This window comes from Mobula birostris, chromosome 1, assembly GCF_030028105.1.
Source record: "Mobula birostris isolate sMobBir1 chromosome 1, sMobBir1.hap1, whole genome shotgun sequence".
Lineage (NCBI taxonomy): Eukaryota > Metazoa > Chordata > Chondrichthyes > Myliobatiformes > Myliobatidae > Mobula > Mobula birostris.
In genome coordinates this window covers 217,192,763-217,217,396 of record NC_092370.1, presented here as the reverse complement: position 1 = coordinate 217,217,396, position 24,634 = coordinate 217,192,763, and the positions used below count along the sequence as shown (strand labels likewise).

At 40.0% G+C, this 24,634-nt stretch overlaps 2 protein-coding genes across 3 annotated transcripts in view; one reads left to right on the top strand and one right to left on the bottom strand.

The window, feature by feature from the left end:
• The first annotated feature begins 31 nt into the window (after positions 1-31).
• Positions 32-23,673, top strand: trmt5 (tRNA methyltransferase 5). Of its 2 annotated transcripts, none has more exons than XM_072271378.1 (5): positions 32-73; positions 11,896-12,539; positions 12,856-12,980; positions 15,675-16,326; positions 17,177-23,673. In XM_072271378.1, exons 1-5 carry the CDS (start codon positions 69-71, stop codon positions 17,245-17,247), a joined length of 1,497 nt encoding a protein of 498 aa, XP_072127479.1. In that variant the 5' UTR covers positions 32-68; the 3' UTR covers positions 17,248-23,673. The 2 variants fall into 2 exon arrangements, with proteins under 2 accessions (XP_072127479.1, XP_072127477.1); XM_072271376.1 differs by lacking the exon at positions 32-73 and adding an exon at positions 7,810-8,709.
• mnat1 (MNAT1 component of CDK activating kinase) overlaps positions 22,502-24,634 on the bottom strand; it is a 134,373-nt gene continuing 132,240 nt past the window's right edge. The window contains exon 8 of the mRNA XM_072271416.1: positions 22,502-23,064. Within this exon, the coding sequence (XP_072127517.1) occupies positions 22,944-23,064 (121 nt within the window). The 3' untranslated portion in view covers positions 22,502-22,943. The remainder of the gene's footprint in view (positions 23,065-24,634) is intronic.

Below are 24,634 nucleotides of genomic sequence, written 5' to 3'. Positions count from 1 at the left end.
ACGAGCGACGTCAACGCGCGCTTTTTGATGACGCTCCGAGAGAATCGTGATGCTGCTGGAGGTCGGAGATGAGGTGAGTGACGGCTCGGCTCCTGGTAACTGTTCCCCCGTGCAGAGACTTTGCACTTACTCCCCCTGATCGAGATCCTGACGGACCTTCACTGGGGAGGGGGAGAATATTCATGGTAGATCGGAGTTGACGTTTACTCTGTCCAGATGCAGCGAATCCAGGCAAGGGAGACGGGCCCTGGCAACACTCAGACCTCCCTTCTGCTAACTATGGTGGGTGTGTGACTGATGTGAGCAGTTAATGCCTACCTCTTGTTACCCAGAGGTTTTCTTCCGCTGCCGTTATAACTTCCAAGCTATGGGACACTACGACAGTGGCATCATGATATTCTGTAAGCAATACACACAACATGCTTTAGAATTAGATTTTGGGTTTCTGTCTTAAATCTGCACTGATTCAGACTAAGGGTATATCGTAAACTTCTGTTATCTTACATTGCAAATGGTGAAGTATGAAGCATCAAGGGCCATTTGTCCTAGAGCAATCAATCAGTCCTGCGATTGAAAACTTAGTGCTGATATGGTTAAAATTCTGGTCAGTTTGTCTATACCTCCTAAGTAGAAATTCCCTAAAGCATAGGTTTCATTAACACAAAAAAAAACTACAAATGATGAAAATCTGAATTTAAAAGGAAAATGCTGGAAAAGCAATAGACTACTCCAACAGATTCTTAGAGGAAGTACTGGGGTTGTCTGTTGTATGTGGTGTTCCCAATGCGGCCTCCTTTACATTGATGAGGCCCGGTGTAAATTGGGGACTGCTTTGTTGAGCAGCTGTGTTCCATTCTCCAAAAGTGGAATTTCCTGGTGGCCATCTATCGTAATTCCTGTCCCCATTCCCATTCCACTGTGACTGTCCATAGCCTCTTCTGCCACGATAAGGGCACTCTCAGGGTAGAGCAGCATATTCTGTCTAGGTAGCCTCCAACGTGATGAACAGGGGTTTCTCCTTCCAGTATGTTTTTTTTCCCCTGAACCATCATGGATAATTTCACTCACCTCAACACTAAACTAATTCCACAACCTACTCCATTCTCCTCTTCTTTCTCCAGTCTGGGCTCTCGCCTCTTCTCACCTGCCACACACCTCCCCAGTGCCCCTCTTTCTTCCTTTTCTCCCATGTGCCACTCTCTTCGGTCAGGTTCCTTTTTCTCCAGCCCTTTATCTTTCCCACCTTTCATCTTCATCTATCACCTTCAAGCTTGTCCTCCTTTCCATCCCCCCTCCTCTTTATTCTGGCCTCTTCCCCTTCCTTTCCAGTCCTGAAGAAGGGCTTCAGACCAAAACATCAATTGTTTATTCATTTCCATACTTGTTGCCTGACCTGCTGAGTTAGAAGACAAATTGCAAATACAATAAATAAATAATGTTTAGCACAAAAGTTGTAGGTTCCTTGAAAATGTTGTGGAATCAGTTTAGTGTTGAGGTGAGTAAAATTATCCTGTTAAGATGAAACCACACTCAGGTTGGAGGAACAACACCTTATATTCCGTCTGGGTAGCCTCCAACCTGATGGCATGAACATTGACTTCTCTAATTTCCGTTAATGCCCCACCTCCCCTTCATACCCCATCCCTTATTTACTTATTTACTATTTTTTTTTCCCTTTTTTTTCCCTCTTTTTTTCTCCCTCTGTCTGTCTCACTGTAACTCCTTGCCCATCCTCTGGGCTCCCCTCCCCCTTTCTTTCTCCCTGGCCCTCCCGTCCCATGATCCTATCCCTTCTTCAGCCTCATATCCCTTTTGCCAATCAACTTTACAGCTCTTAGCTCCATCCCTCCCCCTTCTGTCTTCTCCTATCATTTTGGACCTCTTTCCCCCCACCCACCCCGTCAAATCTCTTACTATCTCTTCTTTCAGTTAGTCCTGACGAAGGGTCTCGGCCTGAAACGTCAACTGTACCTCTTCCTATAGATGCTGCCTGGCCTGCTGCGTTCACCAGCATTTTTTGTGTGTGTTGCTTGAATTTCCAGCATCTGCAGATTTCCTCGTGTTTGAAGTTATCCATGATGATTCAGGAGCCTGATGAGTGAAGGGTAATAACTGTTCCTGAAACTGGTGGTGTGGGGCCTAGGGTTCTTGGATCTCTTCCTGATGGCAACATTGAGAAGAGAGTATGACCTGGATGCTGGGGGTTGGTGGGGGGGGGTGTCTTTGATGATGATTGCTGCTTTCTTGTGGCAGTGCTCCTTGTGGACGTGCCCAGTGGTTGAAAGGCCTTTTCCTGTGATAGCTGTGCTGTGTCCACTATTTTTTTGTAGGTTTTTCAGTTCATGGGCATTGGTGTTTCCATAACAGGTCATGATGAAACCAGTCAGAATATTCTCCACTGTGCATCTATAGAACTTTGTCAGAGCTTCAGATGACATGCACAGACTTCTGAGAAGCAGAGGCGCTGCCATGCTTCTTTGTAATGACTCTTACGTGCTGGTTCCAGGATAGATCCTCTGAAGGGATAACACCAAGGAATAAAAGGTATTGACCCTCCCCACCTCTGATGCCCTAATGAGAACTGGTCACAGACCTCCATTTTCCTCCAACTGTAGTCAATAATCAACTCTTTGGTTTTGCGACGTTGAGTGAGAGGCTGTTGTTGTGGCACCATTCGTCAGATTTTCAATCTCCCTCCTGTATACTGATTCATCACCACCTTTGATTCAGCCAACAAACTTGCATTTGGTCTTGGAGCTGTGCTTGACCTCACAGTCATAAGAACAAAGTGAGACAAGCAAGAGGCCAACCACGCAGCCTAGTCGGTGATGAACAAAAGAAAATGTTTTGAGATTGGAGGCAAAGCATGAGTAAATTTCAAAGGGCGGGGATGATGTAAGGCAAAGTAGGACTGGGACAACTAAAACTAGATGTGCTTGGAGACCCTGTAAATACAACTGTCCACAAAAAAATGTAATCATTGGTTACGATCTGAAACTAGAATTAGCTTTCCAACAGCATCCTTGATTTCCTCACTTCTGGATCGTATTTAGTTCAGATTGGCAGTCACATCTCGTCCGCAATCTCCATCAGCACAGGTGTGCCACAAGGCTGTGAGCTTAGCCCCCTGTTCTACTCACTTTACATTTATGACGGTGGCTAAGCACGCTTTCAATGCTATATTTAAGTCTGCTAACGACAATACTGTCGCTGGCTGAATTAAACGTGGTGACGAATCAGCATACAGAAGGGAGATTGAAAATCTGGCTGAGTGGTGCCATAACAACAACCTCTCACTCAATATCAGCAAGACCAAGGAGATGATTATTGACCTCAGGAGAAGGAAACCAGAGGTCCATGAGCCAATCCTGAATGGTGGAGAAGGTCAGGAACTTTAAATTCCTCAGTGCTATTATTTCCTGGAATCAGCATGTAAGTGCAATTACGAAGAAGGCACGGCGCTGCCTCTACTTCCTTGGAAGTTTGCAAAGAATCGGCATGACACCTAAAACTTTGACAAACTTCTATAGATATGTGGTGGAGAGTATATTGACTGGCTGTATCATCAATGCTCTTGAATGGAAAATCCTGCAAAAAGTAGTGGATACGGCTCAGTACATCATGGGTAAAGCCCTCCCCACCGTTGAGCACAACTGCATGGAGCGCTGTCGCAGAAAAGCAGCATCCATCATCAGTGTTCCCCACCACCTGGGTCATGCTGTGTTCTCACTGTTGCCATCAGGAAGAAGGTACAGGAGCCTCAGGACTCACACCACCAGGTTCAGAAACAGTTACTTCCCCTCATAGTTGTAGTCATACTTTATTGATCCCGAGGGAAACTGGGATCAAACTCAATCATCAAACTCTTGAACCAGAGGGGATAACTTCACTTGCCTCATCACTGAACTGTTTTCACAATGTGTGGACTCGCTTTCAAGGACGCATCATCTCATGTTCTCAATATTTATTGCTTATTGATTTTTTATTCTTTAGTATTTGAGCAGTTTGTTGTCTTGTGCACTGGTTGTCCGCCTATTGGGTGTGGTCTTTCATTGATTCTATTATGGTTATTGGATTTACTGATTATGCCCGCAAGAAAATAAATCTGAGGGTTGTATATAGTGACATATATGTACTTTGATAATAAGCTTACTTTGAAATTTGAACATAGCACATTACAGGCTCTTTAGCCTATGACTTTGTGCTAATCTTTTAACCTACTCCAAGATCAATCTAATGCTTCCCTCCATTTTTCTTTCATCCATGTGACTATCCAAAGGTTCTCTTAAATGTCCCTAATGTACCTGCCTCTATCACCGTCCATGCTGGGGCGTTTCACACACCCACAACTCTGTGTCAGAAAAGAATCCATCTCTGACATACACTCCTCCCCCATACTTTCATCCAATCACCTTAAAATTGTGCCCTCTTGTATCAGCTATTTCCAACCTAGGGCAAACGTGCTGGCTCTTCACTCCACTCTGTTAATGCCTTTTATCATTTTAAATGGGGGAAATTGTAATTTCTCTAACTGAAAGATAAAATGTTATTTATTGGAAATTTGTATGAAGTGAAAGAAAAATGGAGCAAAATATTACAATGAGACATGGCAGGAAACTCAGAGCCATGCAAGTGGATAGAATAAGGTACTCACCCAACCTGCAGAGCGGATCTGTGCAACAGCAGGAAGCATGGAAAAGAACAAGTCTCATTGCTTGTGAGTTTTAATTTAGAGGATCGAAGTTAGAGGAGAAGGTAGTTAAATGAGGAAGTCGTGTTGCGAGTGAGTTTTACTTTGGAGGATCATGAGCAAGATCTGTGAGAGCTGAAGGCATTGAAAAGAACAAGTCTCCTTGGTTATGGATTTCACTAGGACTAAGAAAAAGAAGATAGTTTAAGCAGAGTGTCCATTGTGGGTGTGGCCATATTGTTGAGTGTATGTGGTGACAGCGGGGAGCTGAGGCTTTGGCGAGAAGTGGCAGAGGCTAACATGAGTTTCTGGTAAGTTTTATTTTTTTTTAAATTTCTTTATTATTGCACAGGTAGAGCAGCAAGAATGGAACCCAGGGCAGCAGTGGTGCTCCTCCTGCATGATATAGGGTGACCTCCAGTGTCCCTGATGACTACTCCTTCGAGAAGTACATTCAGCTGCAACTCCTTGCAGATTGTGTTAGAAAACTGGATGACCTACCGATCACTCAGAAGAATGAGGAGATGATAGATAGGAGCTACAGGAAGGCAGTAACGCTTAAGTTGCAGGAGGCAAGTAGCTGGGTGACTGTTAGGAGAGGGAAAAACAATAGACGCACAATGTAGAGTACACCTGTGGCCATTCCTTCAGTAAAAAGTATACCACTTTGGATACTGTTGATCGGGGAAAAATACCAGGAGAAAGCCACGGTGACCAGGTCTCCAACACTGAGTCTGGTTCTGTGGCTCAGAGGAAGGGGGAGAAGAGGAGAGTGGTGATGACAGGAGATTCAATAGTTAGTGAAACAAAAGAGGAGAATCTGTAGATGTGGAAGAGACTCCTGGATGGTATACTGCCTTGCAGGTGTCAGGGTCGGGGATAGCTCAGATCAAGTCCACAGCATTCTTAAGGGGTGGGGAGGGCAGCCAGAAGTTGTGGTACGTATTAGTACTAGTATAAGTTCAATAGAACAATACCCTAGCAGGGATGACAGTGGAACAACAATGGCAGATATTTCTGGGAATAATGCAGAAGGTGCAGGATCAGTTCATTCCAAAGAGGAAGAGAGATCCTAATGGGAGTAAGGGGAGGCCGTGGCTGACAAGGGAAGTAAAGGACAGTATAAAGGCAAAAGAGAAGAAGTATAACATAGCAAAGATGAGTGGGAAGCCGGAGGATTGGAAAACTTTTAAAGAGCAACAGAAGGTAACTAAAAATGTAATACACGGAGAAAAAATGAGGTACGAAGGTAAACTAGCCAAGAATATAAAGGAGGGTAGTAAAAGCTTCTTTAGGTATGTGAAAAGGAAAAAAATAGTTAAGACCAAAATTGGGCCCTTGAGGACAGAAAAGGGTGAATTTATTATGGGGAACAAGGAAATGGCAGACGTATTGAACAGGTAGTTTGGATCTGTCTTCACTAGGGAAGACACAAACAATCTCCCAGATATAATAGTGGCCAAAGGACCTAGGGTAATGGATGAACTGAAGGAAATTTATATTAGGCAGGAAATGGTGTTGGATAGACTGTTGGGTCTGAAGGCTGATAAGTCCCCGGGACCTGATGGTCTGCATCCCAGGGTACCTAAGGAGGTGGCTTTAGAAATCGTGGATGCATTGGTAATCATTTTCCAATGTTCTATAGATTCAGGATCAGTTCCTGTGGATTAGAGGGTGGCTAATGTTGCCCCACTTTTCAAGAAAGGATGGAAAGAGAAAACGGGGAATTATAAACCAGTTAGCCTGACGTCGGTGGTGGGAAAGATGCTGGAGTCAATTATAAAAGATGAAATTACGACACATTTGGATGGCAGTAACAGGATCGGTCCGAGTCAGCATGGATTTACGAAGGGGAAGTCATGCTTGACTAACCTTCTGGAATTTTTTGAGGATGTAACTATGAAAATGGACAAGGGAGAGCCAGTGGATGTAGTGTATCTGGACTTTCAGAAAGCCTTTTGTAAAGTCCCACATAGGAGATTAGTGGGCAAAATTAGGGCACATGGTATTGGGGGCAAAGTACTGACATGGATTGAAAATTGGCTGGCTGACAGGAAACAAAGAGTAGCGATTAACAGGTCCCTTTCAGAATGGCAGGCGGTGACCAGTGGGATACCGCAGGGTTCAGTGCTGGGACCGCAGCTGGTTACAATATACATTAATGATTTAGATGAAGGGATTAAAAGTAACATTAGCAAATTTGCAGATGACACAAAGCTGGGTGGCAGTGTGAAATGTGAGGAGGATGTTATGAGAATGCAGGGTGACTTGCACAGGCTGGGTGAGTGGGCGGATGCATGGCAGATGCAGTTTAATGTGGATAAATGTGAGGTTATCCACTTTGGTAAGAACAGGAACGCAGATTATTATCTAAATGGAGTCAAGTTGGGAAAAGGGGAAGTACAATGAGATTTAGGTGTTCTTGTACATACATCACTGAAAGAAAGCATGCAGGTACAGCAGGCAGTGAAGAAAGCGAATGGCATGCTGGCCTTCATAACAAGGGGAATTGAGTATAGGAGCAAAGAGGTCCTTCTGCAGCTGTACAGGGCCCTGGTGAGACCACACCTGGAGTATTGTGTGCAGTTTTGGTCTCCAAATTTGAGGAAGGACATACTTGCTACTGAGGGAGTGCAGCGTAGGTTCACAAGGTTAATTCCCAGGATGGGAGGACTGTCATATATTGAAAGATTGGAGCGACTGGGTTTGTATACACTGGAATTTAGAAGGATGAGAAGGGATCTGATTGAAACATATAAGATTATTAAGGGGATTGGACATGCTGGAGGCAGGAAGCATGTTCCCGCTGGTGGATGAGTCCAGAACCGGAGGCCATAGTTTAAGAATAAGGGGTAGGCCATTTAGAACGGAGTTGAGGAAAAACTTTTACCCAGAGTGTGGTGGATATGTGGAATGCTCTGCCCCAGAAGGCAGTGGAGGCCAAGTCGCTGGATGTTTTCAAGAAAGAGATGGATAGAGCTCTTAAAGATAGCGGAATCAAAGGTTATGGGGATAAGGCAGGAACTGGATACTGATTGTGGGTGATCAGCCATGATCACAGTGAATGGCGATGCTGGCTTGAAGGGCCGAATGGCCTACTCCTGCACCTATTGTCTATAACAATAGCCAGGAAAAGGCATGAGGTCCCTAAAAGCAAATACGGGGAGCTCGGAAGGAAGTGAGAAAGCAGATCCTCAAAGATAGTAATCTCAGGATTGCTGCCTGTACCACGCACCAGTGCGAGTAAGAATAGAGTGATATGGTAGATGAATGTGTGGCTGAAGAATTGGTGCAAGGGGCAGGCATTCAGGTTTGTAGATCATTGGGATCTCTTATGGGGAAGGTCTGACCTGTATATAAAGGATGGGTTACACTTGGACTCAATGTCCTTACAGGAAGGTTTGCTAGAGCGGTTGAGAAGTGTTTAAACTATGTTGGCAAGGGAATAGGAAGCAGACTGATGAGGCAGTTGATAAGGTAAAATTGCAGTCACTGGGATGGGTATTTTACTGCATTATCAGGAACAAGGGTGGTGAACTTGGAGCATGAGTCAGTACATGGAAATGCAACATTCTGGCTGTTACAGAGTCTTAGTAGTCACAGGGGGAGGATTGGCTGCTGTTCCAGATTTTAGATATTTCAAAAGGGACCCGGGGGGTGGGGGTGAAAGATGTATCAGCTGCAGAAAGGGAGGACATCGTGGAGGGATCATCTACTTAGTTTGGGTGCAAGTCAGAAACTGGAAGGGAGCAATCACTCATTTGGGAGTAATCTTATAGGCCCACACAATGGAAACAGGAACACTGAGGAGCAGATCAGTAGCCAGTATTTGGAATGGTGCAAAAATAACAGGGTTATCATGGGTGACATCAGCTTCACTAATATTGATTGGCACCTCCTTAGTGCAAGAGGTTTGGATGGGGCTGAATTTGTTCATTTTGTCCAGGAAGGACTCCTGACACACTGTATGGACACACTGATGAGGCTATGCTGGATCTAGAACTAGGCAATGAACTCAGGTTTGTATATGGTGACATATATGTACTTCAATAATAAATTTACTTTGACGGTATTTAATTGCGTGGGGAGAGAGTGAATTATGATGCTGTTAATCAGTTGGGAGTGTAAAATGGGAACAAATATTCTCAGGGTAATGTTCTTGGAGATATGAGCATTTGGTGAAGCATATTTTGATTGGTGGTAGAGGTGAGGAGCAGGCCCTGCCACACAAGCCTGGTTGACTTTTTCAAGGAGATGACTAAACAAATTAATGAAGGTGGAGCAGTAGATGTGGTGAATATGGATTTTAGTAATGCATACAACCAGTTCCCCATGGTAGGCTCATTCAGAAAGTCAGGAAGCATAAGATCCAGAGAAACTTTGCTGTGTGGATTTGGAATTGGCAGAGAAGACTTGGAATTGGAACAGGATTTGGAATTGCCACAGAAGGCAGAGGTGGAGCTTATTTTCCCTGGAGGTCGGTGATTAATGGCATTCTGCGGGGATCTATTCCTGTACGCCTGTGCTCTTTGTGATTTTTTTATGAATGTCTTGGAGGAGTGAATGACTGGGTTGGTAAGTTTGCAGATGACACAAAGGTTGGTGGTATTTTATATAGTGTAGAAGGTTGTCATAGGTTACTAACGAGATACCGAGCTGAGCTGAGAAGTGGCAAGCTAAAAAAGTGTAAAACGATACACTTTGGAAGGTCGAACTTGATGGTAGAGTACAAAGTTAATAGCAGGAATCTTGTGGAGCACCAGTGTTTAGAATAATCATGATGGAGGTATGCTGCCTGTGCTTACTACTGCAGTCTGTAGATAGCAAGTTGAGAATCCAGTTGCAGAAGCTAATGTTGGCTCCAAGGGTTCAAGTGTGATGGGTTTGGCAGGAGGAAAAGAGAAGGCTTGCATTTATATAGAGCTTATCTTGCCTGTTTCAGAATGTCACCTTACAACCATTAATGCACTTCTGAATTATGGCCTTGCATTTAATGTGTGAAAAGCATGCATTCACAGACAATAATGTAAAAATCAGATATTTAGCTTTAAAATTTTGACATCAGGATACAAGGGATAACTCCCTGTTTTTTTTTCCCAATCACGAGCTATCAGGCGTCCATTTGAAGATAGAAATAATATCTTGAGATCTTTTGACTATCTCACCATTGAACTTGTTTTAAACTATATTTGTATTCAGAACCTCAGTCAGAGTCATTGCTGAAACAGCAGAGTGGAAGTGAGGACAAAAGCAATTTTTCTTTTGTCATTTTGGAAAGGAGGGGAAGTAATATCGGAAATAAGGAAGTGGGAAGGATGTTGTTGAATAAATCAGAGTGTAGGTACATCTTCAGCTAAGGTTAAAGAATGACAGATAGGATGCATTGTTACCAGAAGTGAAATCATTTTCACAAATATGGCAAAATTGTTGGAAATGTATGGGTCTTTCCAAGAAATATGGTCGGAACAAGTGTAATTAAAGTAGCCAGAGAAGTGAACTGAACACAAGAGATTCTGCAGATGCTGGAAATCCAGAGCAATACACACAAAATGCTAGAAGAACTCAGCAAGTCAGTCAGCATCTGTGGAACTGAATAAATACTTGATGTTTGAGGCTGAGAATCCTTCTTCAGGACTGGAAAGGAAGGGGGAAGAAGTCAGAAAAAGGTCGGGGAGAGGAAGGATTATGAGCGAGAAGGTGATCGGTGAAGCCAGGTGGGTGGGGAGGAGGTATAAAGTAAGAAGCTAGGAAGTGATAGGTGGGAAAGATAAACGGCTAGAGAAGATAGAATCTAATAGGAGAGGAGAGTGGATCATGGAAGAAAGGGAAGTAGGAGGGGAACCAAGGAAGGTGATAGCCAGGTAGGGAGAAGAGGTAAGAGGGGTGCCAGAGTGGGGAATTGAAGAAGGGGGAGGGGGGAAGTTACCAGAAAATGGAGGAATCAATGTTCATACTATCAGGTCAGGTTGGAGGCTACCCAGATGAAATAGGGGGTGTTGCTTCTCCATCCTGAGAGTGGCCTCATGGTGGCAGAAGAGGAAGACATAGACCGACATGTCGGAATGGGAATCGGGATTGGAATTAAAATGGTTGGCCACTGGGAAATCCTGTTGGTTGCAGATGGAGTGAAGGTGTTCAAACAAGTGTTCCCCCAATCTACCTTGGGTCTCACCAATATAGAGGAGGCCACATAGGGGGCCCAACGTAAATTACCCCAACAGATTCGCAGGTGAAATGTTGCCTCACGTGGAAGGACTGTTTGGGGCACTGAATGAAGGTGAGGAAGGAGGTGAATAGGCAGGTGTAGCACTTCTTCCGCTTGCAGGGATAAGTACCAGGTGTGAGATTAGTGGGGAGGGGGGCAGTAAAGATGTGTCTAGTGGTAAGATCCCATTGAAGATGGCAGAAGTTGTGGAGAATGGTGTGCTTAAATTTGGTACGAGTTGATAACCAGCCCCTTGAAATGGATTTAGTCTCAACCTGAAATGTTGACAATTCATTTTCCCCCACAAGTGAATTATTCCGCAGTTGCACCAGATTCCTGCATCTGCAGTCTTTTGTGTCCCCTCTGAAACAAGTTGAGAATGAGAAGAGTCACAGATGGGATATATGAATGGGAGGAAAGGATAGAAATTGGAAGCAGAGTTCATAGAAATTTCTTGTTGGGCCAAGAACAAGAAGTACTACTAATATGGAAAAAAGACAGACAGGGGAGTGAATTTTAGATTTCCAAAGCAAGCACTTTTGAAGCATCTTTGGAATCAGTGGAACTTCAAGATCCGAGATGCATTCAACACATACAAAATGCTGGAGGAACTCAGCGGGCCAGGCGGCATCTATGGAAAAGAGTACAGTCAACATTTCGGGCTGAGACCATTCATCAGGACCATCCTGATGAAGGGTCTCGGCCCAAAATGTCAACTGTACTCTTTTCCATAGATTCTGCCTGGCCTGCTGAGTTCCTCCAGCATTTTGTGTATGTTGCTTGGATTTCCAGCATCTGCGGATTTTCTGTTGTTTGTGATCTGAGATGCATTGTTTCTTCACTTCTTAGAGAACCTATTTTATAAATATAACTGTCATTTTCAGTACTGTAATGTATTCCTTTGTGTTTCGCTTGGCAAAAATCTGATCAATGAGCTGGTGATGCAGAAACTTGAGGTTTCTTTTCAGTCTAACTGATTGATTTTCTTCCTTCAAATTAGGTTTCTTGTTTTCTTTACCAAGATATGGGCAAACGATGTTTTAAGTATATCACCTAAAAAGTTGGCACAGAAGCAGTGGTATTACTTTACTGCAATAAAATCACGGTTTTTTGCAGAACGTTTTTTCCCCAGAGATAACACCCCAGAATTCGGCATGATGTCAGTACAGAAACTTGAAGAAGACATTGATCTTTATGTTCCTGCTGCAGCAGTCCGTGGCTTAACTCAGCTAAACAGGGAATTATTTCAGAAAACTGTTGCACTTCCAGCTCTTAAAGTGAGAAAGGACTTAATCAACAAAGTCATGAAACCTCTGAGAAATATTGCAATAAAAAGACCTGGACTGAAGCGTGTAGTTGAAGATTCTAAAGATGAAATGTATAGATTCATCTTGATGGACCCAAACAAAATATCATGCTCAGAATCTTTTGGAGCTGTCGAGAGAGCTGTTTTAAAGGAATATAATGTTGATCCTCAGATTCACCTGTATAATTTAGAAATGACATATGAACATTTCAAACCTGAAGAAATTCTGAAGGCAGTTTTGCCTGAAGGACAGGACGTAACTACTGGATTTAGCAGAATTGGCCACATTGCTCACATGAATCTTCGAGATCATCAGCTTCCATACAAGCATTTGATTGGTAGGATCTGAATTTAATTGTCTTTAAGCAAAAGAAAATATTTTTTGTCTCAGAGATAGCAATTTTATTTAATGCAACCACTGGTGAATTGATTACAAACAACTGATCAATCTATCAAACATCTATTTTTACCAATATTTGTGATAAATATTGAGATTTAACTTATTATTGTTCATTAAGTTTTAAAATGTAAGTTTATAAGTAATGCGTTTACTTTAGGGCTGTAGTCCTATATCAAAAATAGATGCAGATTATTCAAAACAACTGAATTAAACTATGATTCTTAAATACACATGCCAATAATTTTGTTTCTTAGGTCAAGTTATAATGGATAAGAATCCTGGAATAACTTCAGTGGTTAATAAAATTAATATTATTGAGAATACTTACCGTAATTTTCAGATGGAAGTATTGGCTGGGGAAGACAATATGATAGCAAAGGTAAGAGTATTAAATTTCAGTGTATTTTTTTCCCCAGTAATGTTGGTAGAATCTTTTTCATTTTCTAAAAAAACAGATATTTTTAACAGACACAATTAAAGAATCTTGGCCAGTCTTTCAGTGGAAACATAAATTGTGATGCTCACATGCAAACATAATGCTTTATTTTTTTTACATGTGTAGATTACAGCAAACCTAATGAAAACAAGAAACTTAACATAGTAATAATCATGGAGACACAGCACTGCAGATGCTGGAACCTGGTGCAAAATAAAACTGACTGCTGGACTAACACAGCAGGTCAGGCAGCAATTGTTAATTGAAATTGACCATAAAAGTTTTGGGCCAGTGCAGTGGGTGCTGTAAGAGAAAGAGTTAGGGAGTGGCATTAAGTCAGTTTAGAACAAACACTGATCGATGCAGCCAACAAATAGGCAGGTGTAGTTATGGCCCATCTTTGATCTGAGAAATTAAGAGAAATCAAAAGAAAAATTATGTCTATCCAAACTTCTCTTAAACATTGAAATCGAGCTTGCAAGCACCACTTGCATACTCTCACAACCCTCTGAGTGAAGAAGTTTCCCCTCATGTTCCCCTTAAAATTTTTACCTTTCACCATTAACCCATGACCTCTAGGTGTAGTTCCACCCAACCTCAGTGGAAAAAGCTCGCTTTCATTTACACTATCTATAGCTCTCATAAATTTGTATACATGTATCACATCTCCTCTCAATCTTCCATGTTCCAAAGAATAAAGAATAGGTTACTATTCAATCTTTCCTTATAACTGGCATCCTCCAGTCCCAACAACATCCTTGTAAATTTACTCTGTACTCTTTCAACCTTATTTAGATCTTTCCTGTAGGTAGATGACAAAATCTGCACACAATACTTCAAATTAGGCCTCACCAACATCTTATAAAACCTCAACATATCTCCTGTACTCAGTACTTTTATTTATGAAGGCCAATGTCCTAAAATCTTTTTTTACAACCCTTTCGACTTGTGATGGCATTTCCAATTAATTATGGACCTATATTCCCAGATCCCTTTGTTCTACAGCACTCCTCACCTACCCTGGTTGCTCGTACCGAAGTGCAACACCAAATGGCAGATGGAATTTAATGCAGACAATTGTGAGATGTTGCAAGGGCTCTGGCAATTTCTGCACTTGCCTGCCACAGGCTGTGAGGGAACACCTTGCCACGCCCCGGGGATTTATCCACCCTAATTTGCCTGAAGGCAGCAAATACCACCTCCTCTGTAATCTGTATAGGGTCCCTCACTTCCATATACTCTGTTTCCGAATTCTGAGCAAATACAGATACAAAAAATTCATTTGGGATTACCCCATCTCTTTTGGCTGCACACAATTCTGACCTTCCAGAGGACCAATTTTGTCCTTCACAATCCTTTTGCGCTTAATATGCCTGTAGAATCCCTTAGGATTATCCTTCACCTTGTGTGCTAGGGCCTCATGCCGCCTTTTAGCTTTCCTGATTTTTTTTTAAGTGTTCTCGTGCATTTCTTATACTCCAATAAGCACCTCATTTGTTCCTACCTGCTATGCATCTTTTTTTTTCTTAACCAGGGCCTCAATATCTCTTGAAAACCAAGGTTCCCTAAACCTGTTTATCTTTACTTTTTTTTTATTCTGACAGGATTATACAAGCTTTGAACTCTCAAAATTTCACTTTTGAAGGCCTCCCAATTGCCAAGTACACCTTTGCCAAAAAACAGCCCGTCCCAATCCAGACTTGCCAGATCCTTTCTGATACCATCAGAATTGGCCTTTTTCCAATTTAGAATCTCAACCCGCAAATCAGACCTATCTTTTTGCATATTTACTTTGAAACTGATGGCATTATGATCACTAGGTATAAAGTGTATCCCTACACAAACTTCTGTCGCCTGCCCTGCCTCATTTCCTAATAGCAGATATATTTAATTATTTTTATACATATTTGATAAGATGATTATAGAGTGCAACTTTGATAAAACATAGGCATCGAGAAACAACTTAACATTTTGTCTTATTCCCATCTAGATTTTTTAACCTTTTAATATCTGAAAAAAGGAATGTACTGAGTCTCATATTTAGGTTGCATTGTAACTCAGGGCAAAAATAATAGATTTCTTGTTTTAACATTTTATTCTGAATGCATTTCATTTGGAATTAAATTGTATACAATTCATATAGGAACCCAGTAGTGGATGGAATTTGTAAAAGACAGCAGTACCAGGGTTGAATTATCTGATTGCCTTTTCTGGGAAGTGTGGATAACTTTTTAAAGACACAGTAGAATGTCTGCTGGAGAATAATGTTTTGACTCTATTTGCAAAGTAAAACCTGGCATAGATTTATGGTAATAATTACAGAACATTGGGTGGAAAGTATTTAAGATGCCAGTCTCCTGCTGCATCCATTCATTCCCAGAGATGTGTTTAAATACAATATTGATAAGCTAGTCAGGAATACTTTGCACCAATGGTTCTATTGTAACGTGAAGTAGGTGATTTTTTTTTGAAAGACTGTGTTCCATTTAACTTTTAAATCCATCTTATCTGTTCCGTTCTTGAAAAAATTATGATCGGGTGTGTCTCACAATTCTGTTTTGATAGCTTAGTGTTAATGATTTTATTTACCTTCTATCAGCTATTGAAGTATGAAAAATATACATTGTGTCTTGATAGGTCAAAGAGAACAACATAACATATGAATTTGATTTTTCCAAAGTCTACTGGAATCCACGACTCAGCACAGAACATGGTCGAATAGTTAATCTTTTGAAAGCTGGAGATCGAGTGTATGATGTATTTGCTGGTGTTGGACCTTTTGCTATTCCAGCAGCAAAGAAAAAATGCAAAGTTATGGCAAATGATCTTAACCCAGAATCTTATAAGTGGCTGGTGCATAACTGCAAGATGAACAAAGTTGATAAAAATGTACAAACATTCAATCTGGACGGTAGGAACTTTATTATGGGTCCAGTTAAAGAAGATTTAGCAAAACAAATTGAAACATGTTCGTTAGAGGAGGACAAAACCTCTATTCACATAATCATGAATCTGCCTGGTTTGGCAATTGAGTTCCTGGATGCATTTAGACAACTTTTACAGGAACAGGATTCTTTTGATGTTTTACCTACAGTCCATTGCTACAGTTTTTCCAAGAGTGATGAACCTGCCAAAGATATCCAGAGAAGAGCAGAATATTTCCTAAATACCACTTTAGAAGGACGTTGCTCAATCCATTTGGTTCGCAATGTGGCCCCAAACAAGGAAATGATGTGTATAAGTTTTATGGTCCCTGCTGAGGTGCTGTGCAGAAGTCTATCAGCAGAAGGTTAGTACCTCTATGGCAGTATCTATTTTTGATAATGTCACATTGTAATTGTGACATTTTCCAAAATTCATTGTGATCAAGTTTACCATTGCATAATAGACAATGCCTCAAACATTTAAATTAGAATATCACCCTTGTTAACCTGATCTACAAAAAAAAATTCTTCTTCTAAATTCAGGGGCTGGCATTAGAAGGAACACTACTAAATATTTCTGTAAATGCCCTAAGGACTTGTATTGCTAAAAGCTATTGTACTACCCCAAACCTAAATGGGTTATTAGTATAACCATTTATCTTATAAATCTGAAGATTGTGACATATATAATTGAGCTATGTTTTATTTAGTGTATGGGTATAAATTAGCTCTGTAATTTTAAGCATAATGGTACCCACCAATAATTAAAAATACTTGGATTTTATTGTGCTGTATTTGATTTCAATAAGTGAAACTTAATTCCTTTATTTTACACATAACTTGTTCCTACATTTTGTGATCCTGTTGTGACCACCTTTCTGGCAGGGAAAGACCCTGTTCGGAAACTATGAAAGGGAATGTGATTTTTCATCCTACTGCTGAAAATAATTATATATTATAAAGTGTACATTGAGGACTGCTGGATTTAATTTACCCAGTATTAAAAGAATTGTATACTGCCAGCGTAATTAAAGAAGATTTTAACTTTAAGATTGTTGAAATTCAGAGCAGGAATTTGAAAGACTATAAAAATTTTTATTAAGGGATTGGAGATCAAACGTAATGGATTGAAACAAAATTGTTCTTGTGAATTTTAGTTTAGTTGCAGATTGAAAGTTCTGTCATTAATATGCAATTTTCTTTTCAACTTCCCAGACAATACCAAAGAACCAGCTCCAAAACGCCTAAGGTTTGATGAGACTACTGCCTGTAATGGACCACGGTGACTTGTGATAAATGAGCAACCTCATTTTTAGCAGTTAAGAAACTGAATACAGTGCAATTTAATTGCCAGTCACTTAAAGGAATCTGAATGTTTGCATCATTTCCTGGTCTCCTTTCTCCTGGTCATGACTTGCTTCTATAAACAGCCAGTGATTTGTTATAATGGGGATTGAAGTCCTCTCAAGGGCTCACTTTACTTTCTAGCCAGGATAGTTTTTCCACTGTGGATATTGAATTCTATCATATTAATAAGTAACCAATGGAAAATCTTGACTTCCTTCACCACCACCATTAGAACTGCAAATAAAACTTTTAAAAAAATGCATTCAGCATTCATGAATCATTTTGGATTTTTGGAACACTTTCAGAAAGCTTAAATATCTTGAAATATATTCTTTTCAGCAGAGCAAATTTCAGTAGGTTTTAGAATAGATGGCTTCAGCCCAAATGCAGTAAATAAATTGCATTTATCACAACCTATTTTCGGCAGCTATAGTATCTAAATGATTGGGTTTCAATTTACAGTAGTGGTGAAGCAGTTTTTATTCCATTGAAAGAATAAGATACTCAAATAACAAATATTTTGAGATTGTTAAATGAATTTTACTGCTTTTGAGCTGTTATAATCAAGATTGCTTTTGACTTAATAAAATAAAGACATCCAATGTTTTTCTAAGATTCGGAACAATGAAAATATGCTGAATGATTATTTATCATGGAGATTTATAGGTTTAAAAATGAGTTAGCACACTATTAAAAACACAACAATATAAATCTGTTTTGCTGATGACAAAGCACGATAGCATAGTGGTTAGCACAACACTACAGTACAGGCGACCAGGGTTCAATTCTCACTGCTGTCTGTAAAAAGTTTGTACATTCTCCCCGTGACCATGTGGGTTTCCTCCCACAATCCAAAGACGTACTGGTTGTTAGGTTAATTGATCATTGTAAATTGTCCCGTGACTAGGCTGAGATTAAATTGTGGATTGCTGGGCAATGTGACTGGAAAGGCCTATTCCATGTTGTATCTCAATTAATCAAATAGGCTGCTGAATGAACTCAGTGGGTCAGAGGAGTAACCAGCATTTTGGATTGAGACCCTGCATCGGTAGTTTCTGGCAGCTTATGTGTCCTTGCAAAAGTTTGGGTACTCCTGGTAAAAATTTCTGTTACTGTGAATAGTTAAGTGAGTAGAAGATGAACTGATCTTCAAAAGTCATAAAGTTGAAGATGAAACATGCTTTTCAACATTTTAAGCAAGATTAGTGTATTATTTTGTTTTGTACAATTTTAGAGTGGGGGGGAAAGGAAAAGAGCACCATGCAAAAGTTTGGGCACCCCGAGATTTGAGCTCTCAGATGACCTTTATCAAGGTCTCAGACCTTAATTAGCTTGTTAGGGCTATGGCTTGTTCACAGTCATTGTTAGGAAAGGCCAGGTGATGCAAATTTCAAAGCTTTATAAATACCCTGACTCCTCAAACCTTGTCCCAACAATCAGCAGCCATGGGGTCCTCTAAGCAGTTGCTCAGCGCTCTGAAATTTAAAATAAATGATGCCCACAAAGCAGAAGGCTATAAGAAGATAGCAAAGCGTTCTCAGGTAGCAGTTTCCTCAGTTCGTAATGTAATTAAGAAATGGCAGTTAACAGGAACAGTGGAGGTCAAGTTGAGGTCTGGAAGACCAAGAAAATTTTCCGAGAGAACTGCTCGTAGGATTGCTAGAAAGGCAAATCAAAACCCCCGTTTGACTGCAAAAGACCTTCAGGAAGATTTAGCAGACTCTGGAGTCGTGGTGCACTGTTCTACTGTGCAGTGATACCTGCACAAATATGACCTTCATGGAAGAGTCATCAGAAGAAAACCTTTCCTGCATCCTCACACAAAATTCAGCGTCAGAAGTTTGCAAAGGAACATCTAAACAAGCCTGATGCATTTTTGAAACAAGTCCTGTGAACTAATGAAGTTAAAATAGAACTTATTGGCCACAATGAGCAGAGGTATGTTTGGAGAAAAAAGGGTGCAGAATTTCATGAAAAGAACACCTCTCCAACTGTTAAGCATGGGGGTGGATCGATTATGCTTTGGACTTGTGTTGCAGGCAGTGGCATGGGGAACATTTCACTGGTAGAGGGAAGAATGAATTCAATTAAATACCAGCAAATTCTGGAAGCAAACATCACGCCGTCTGTAAAAAAAAAAGCTGAAGATGAAAAGAGGATGGCTTCTACAACAGGATAATGATCCTAAACACACCTCAAAATCCACAATGGACTACTTCAGAGGCTGAAGGTTTTGCCATGGCCCTCACAGTCCCCCGACCTAAACATCATCGAAAATCTGTGGATAGACCTCAAAAGAGCAGTGCATGCAAGACGGCCCAAGGATCTCACAGAACTAGAAGCCTTTTGCAAGGAAGAATGGGTGAAAATCCCCCAAACAAGAATTGAAAGACTCTTAGCTGGCCACAGAAAGTGTTTACAAGCTGTGATACTTGCCAAAGGGGGTGTTACTAAGTACTGACCATGCAGGGTGCCTGAACTTTTGCTTCCGGCCCTTTTCCTTTTTTGTTATTTTGAAACCGTAAAAGATGGAAATAAAAAAGTAATCTTGCTTAAAATATTAAAGAAATGTGTCATCTTTAACTTCATACCTTTCAGAAATCAGGTCATCTTTTACTCACTTAGCTATTCACAGTAACAGAAATTTTGACCGGGGTGCCCAAACTTTTGTATGCCACTGTACTTGCCCTGAAGTGGTTCATTAGCTTTTTTAAAAATTAAATTGAGTGTGAGTATAAATCTTGTGAACGACATGGTCAGTCAAACAGATTAGACTTACTTTTGGTTCTCAGTGTTCTGAGCATCACTGTGAGTAATAACAGTTTTGTTTTTTGTGGTTAATGTGTGACATCATTGGGGAAAAGTACTATAAATTACCAGGTATGTTAAGTTTCTTCTATTTTGCTGGAATTCTGCATCCAAATTGTATTCAAAGTCCTACAGCATGTTTCAGTCACACCAGTGCAGAGACTTTATTTAGTGATAGAGTGTGGAGTAGGCCCTTCCAGCCCTTTGAGCTACGCTGCCTCAGCAATCCCCGACAACATCCGATTTAACCCTGACCTAATCACAGGACAATTTACAATGACCGATTAACCTACCTGGTACATCTCTGGACTGTGTGAGGAAACTGGAGCACCTAAGGAAACCCCCAATTCCACAGGGACTCGTTACAGATGGCACCAGAACTTTATTTAAACATCAACCTTTTAATGCCAACAGGAGCATTGTGATACCCCTCAAGTTGTGCTCGTGCTTAAATGAAATGAAAGTATTTTTAAACTAACTACTGGCAGTAGTCAACTTTGATTGCTTTATTTCCCAGGGTCGCGTGAACCATTCCTGTTCCCTTAGTTAAGTGACAAGAATGAAGAGCTGAAAGGTTCAGCATTTTATTATTTTGTCAGTTCAGTCTGTATCATAACAATATGCAGCTTCATTTTCAAATTTCAGTATTAGCAATATCATATTAGGGTCAGTTATTTTAAAAATTTATAAGTCTTAAATAATGACCATTGTCACTCTTTTTTTAAAAAAAAGGATATTAAGTTATAAAGTGAACATAACACCTTCAAACAGCAGGAAATGTCAGGTATTAGGATCTTTATTAAGTCTAAATGCACGGGGGCAATTCCTTACCCATCCCATGCCATAGATCTTTCTGGTTGAAGACCCTATCTGGATTTTTTTTTCTACAGGTGTTGTATGGGAAGATCGTTTTCTACTCAAGTCTGTAAGAAGAAGTAGGCTATCAAAATATAAGCCACATTTCAATAATGACCAATAATTTCATCCTATAAAGATAGACCCTACCCTTTGAATAAAATAAAAAGGTGCTTATGATCCCTTTCATTATTCTTGGCTAAAACATTAATATCATCTGAAATAATTATTATAAACATTAACCACTAGTCATTACAAGTGGAACAACAGGCCATTTAAAAAACACATCTGTTAATAAACATTTTTATTTAGTTATCTTGTTCCTTGTCCACTTGTGTCGTCTGGGGAAATTACTTCAGTATCCGAATGAGGTCATTAATGTGCTTCTGGCATTGAATGGGATCTTGGAATTGACAAGGACCTCGCCATCTCCAGCCATACAAGCTGTTCATGTTTTTGTGTACTTCCATTCTTTTTGTCTGCCTCCCACCTATCCAGTTTCCATTCTTTGTCAGCAGCAATACATTCCAATTACCCTGACCTTTTCAATGCTACTGGTCTCAGTTTCTCTTCCTCCTAATGGCAGTGACTCCATTTCCTGTTTTAATCTCACATATGCAAGAAATAGAGTGCGGTCAGACGTATAGACAGGACTTCAGGAAGGATAGAAAGGTGCTAAACATGATGTAGAAAATTTGAAATACATGATTAGACAGGACAAGTTTGATTTCTCCTCCCCTTCCCCCATGTGTCCAATGGCAGTTGAGTGGTGGAAGTGTTTCAGGCCTTTCAAAAAGAACTGGAGAAGCACCTGAAGACTAAGGGATGAAAAGGGACAAAAAGTGAAGAGAGACTGAATGAATTACTATACAAGGAACTGATAGATACAAGATGGGCTCAAGTTTGTGTCATAATTATACCATGATTCTTATCTATATATTTTACTTCAGCTCCAAAGGGTAAGATCAAAAATTGAAAATGTCATTTTATTGTTGAAGGGAATAAAGTGCTGAAGAGAATAAACGACAATAGTTTTATTTTGTTTAAATAAGAAGACTGCAATTTTCTCATACTGCAACTTCCCAGAGCATCAGTATTAGGAGTGTGAAACATACCGGTCTGCAACACTGGGTTTTGGACTGGTGTTCTTTTGGGAAAAATCACCAAACTCAGTGATTCAGCAACAGTTGACTTTTGATCTGGTTTGTAAGATTAAGCTACATCAGGGGTGTCTATATAATCATCACATAGATGAGCTGATAAAAATCTAAACAAAATAATGTCCAGATTCTTGGATAAAATTTCAGGAAGTTCTATTCAAACATTTCCAAGTGAAAGATCATGATAGCAACGTCTCAAATTGCAATACCAGGAGGCAGGTATTTTTAGGTTTCTACACATATTCATCTCTAGAGTAGTTATAATGAATGTATCAACATAAAATATCCAGGGTCAATAATATAAATTAAATATTCATATATGTTCAACTATTGACCTTAAGATACATTAATATTGGAAAGAAAGGACAGTAATTAAAAGGTATCAATAAATTTTATTCAAAATGAAAATTTAACAATTGCCTGGGCATATTCATTTTTACACAATATAGATCAATTTACTGAGTCAATAATAGCTTTTTGAGAAATACTAATAGTTCCTCAATCTTTAATCATCAGATGTTATATTCTCTTTGTCAAAGGGTGCTTACACATCTGTAACCACCTGTATTTACCCTGCATCCCCTTCCTGTAAGTGAATCTCGGCACACGCTCCTTGTAAATAGAAAATGATAATCTTTTTGAGTTTGTCACCTGCTGTCTCCAAACAGCTGCCCAAGTTCAATTTATTTGGCTGACAGTCAATTTTCCATTCAGCTGTGATGTGGCTGATAGTATGCTTTTAACGGAAGTCTGGCTGTTGAAATTCCTGGTATCAATCCAAGGGCTACCTTTGAAGCTTCATGTCCATCAGACTAGTTGGACTGCCAGAAAAGACCATTAAATGCATCTTGTAGAGCACGGTAACACGCAAGGGAGGAAGTGTAGCCCCCTGCCAGATCCTGGGGAGTGGCTGTACGAACATGGTTCAGGTACCTTTTAAAACAAAGTGCAGAACTTTAAAAAATGAATTTAACAACAATTTACATGGAAGTTTAATTTGTTACAAGCATCGTTAACACAATCTCCAAAATAAAAACCTTTCTTAGAGAACTGAACTCTGAGCGGTCTTGAATCAGAATTAGGTCTATTATCATCGGTATGTGTCACGAAATTTGTTAACCTAGCAGCAGCAGTTCAATGCAATACATAATATAGGAGAGAGAAAAATAATAATAAATCAATTACAGTATATGTATATTGAATAGATTAAAAATCATGCAAAAACTGAAATAATACATATTTTAAAAGTGAGGTAGTGTTCAAAGGTTCAATGTCTATTTAGGAATTGGATGGCAGAGGGGAAGAAGTTGTTCCTGAATCACTAAGTTTGTGCCTTCAGGCTTCTGTACCTCCAACCTAATGGGAAAAGGGCATGCCCTGGGTGCTGAAGGTCCTTAATAATGGATGCTGCCTTTCTGAGACGGAGCAATTTCGATTTTGGGGATCACATATTTCTGTGTTAGAGAAGCTGACTAGCAATTTAAATTGTTAAGATTCAAATTGTATGTTGTGATTGTAATGTAGACTGTAAATTCAATCTAATAGGATGCAATCTAACATGCAATTAAAAGATATCATTAATCATTGAAAATCTCAGCAGTGGCATTGGGTGAGACATGACAAAAATAGTTCTAATGGTGGGGGTGGGGTTAAACTGAATCATGAGAAGCCAAAAACATCACATTCAAGGTGACACACATCAAAGTTGCTGCCTGGCCTGCTGCGTTCACCAGCAACTTTGATGTGTGTTGCTTGAATTTCCAGCATCTACAGAATTCCTGTTGTTTACATTCAAGGTGAGATGTGATTGATTGCATAGCAGCACAATTCTCTACATATGCACTTGAGGGAGAGAACAGATGAATGTTTTTGTATTCTTCACTGTATTGCATGTGATTCAACCAGACTTCAGGTTAAATTTAAAATTTATTTCGCAAGTAGCAAAGATGATGATTATCTTTTGCTTTAAGACAGCTATGTTGAAAGTGAATTTTGAGTAAACCAGGAGCACAGTTGTATAGTCTGTTATTTTTATAGCACATAATAGAAAATGGTATTTTTACTCTTATAGTGCACCTTCCATAAAACAGAAAATATATTTAATTGCATAAGAAATCATAGCAGCTAGTACATGGAACAGGGATCTATATTTAGCTGCAGTTTACAATATTGTCTAACTTGATTCAACTTTATCAATATTCTTCAGATTATAGGCTATATTTGAGTCTTCCTGTTTACACGTCTGAGCTATTCTCATTCCATACTTAAAAAGTGCTTCACACAGGTTAAAAATAATAATAGTGTTTTGGATTCTGCTTAGTGGGAGAAACTTTGATGAGATTCCTTCAAGGAAGGGAATAACCAAAAATTATTGAAACACCATTGTAATTTTTCCAACATCTGCCTCTGCGACACGGATGGATGAGCATCCTGACTATTAAAACAGCAGTAATGCAGAGATAAGAAATGTGATCTTCACAGTACAATGAGTCATTATGCTCAG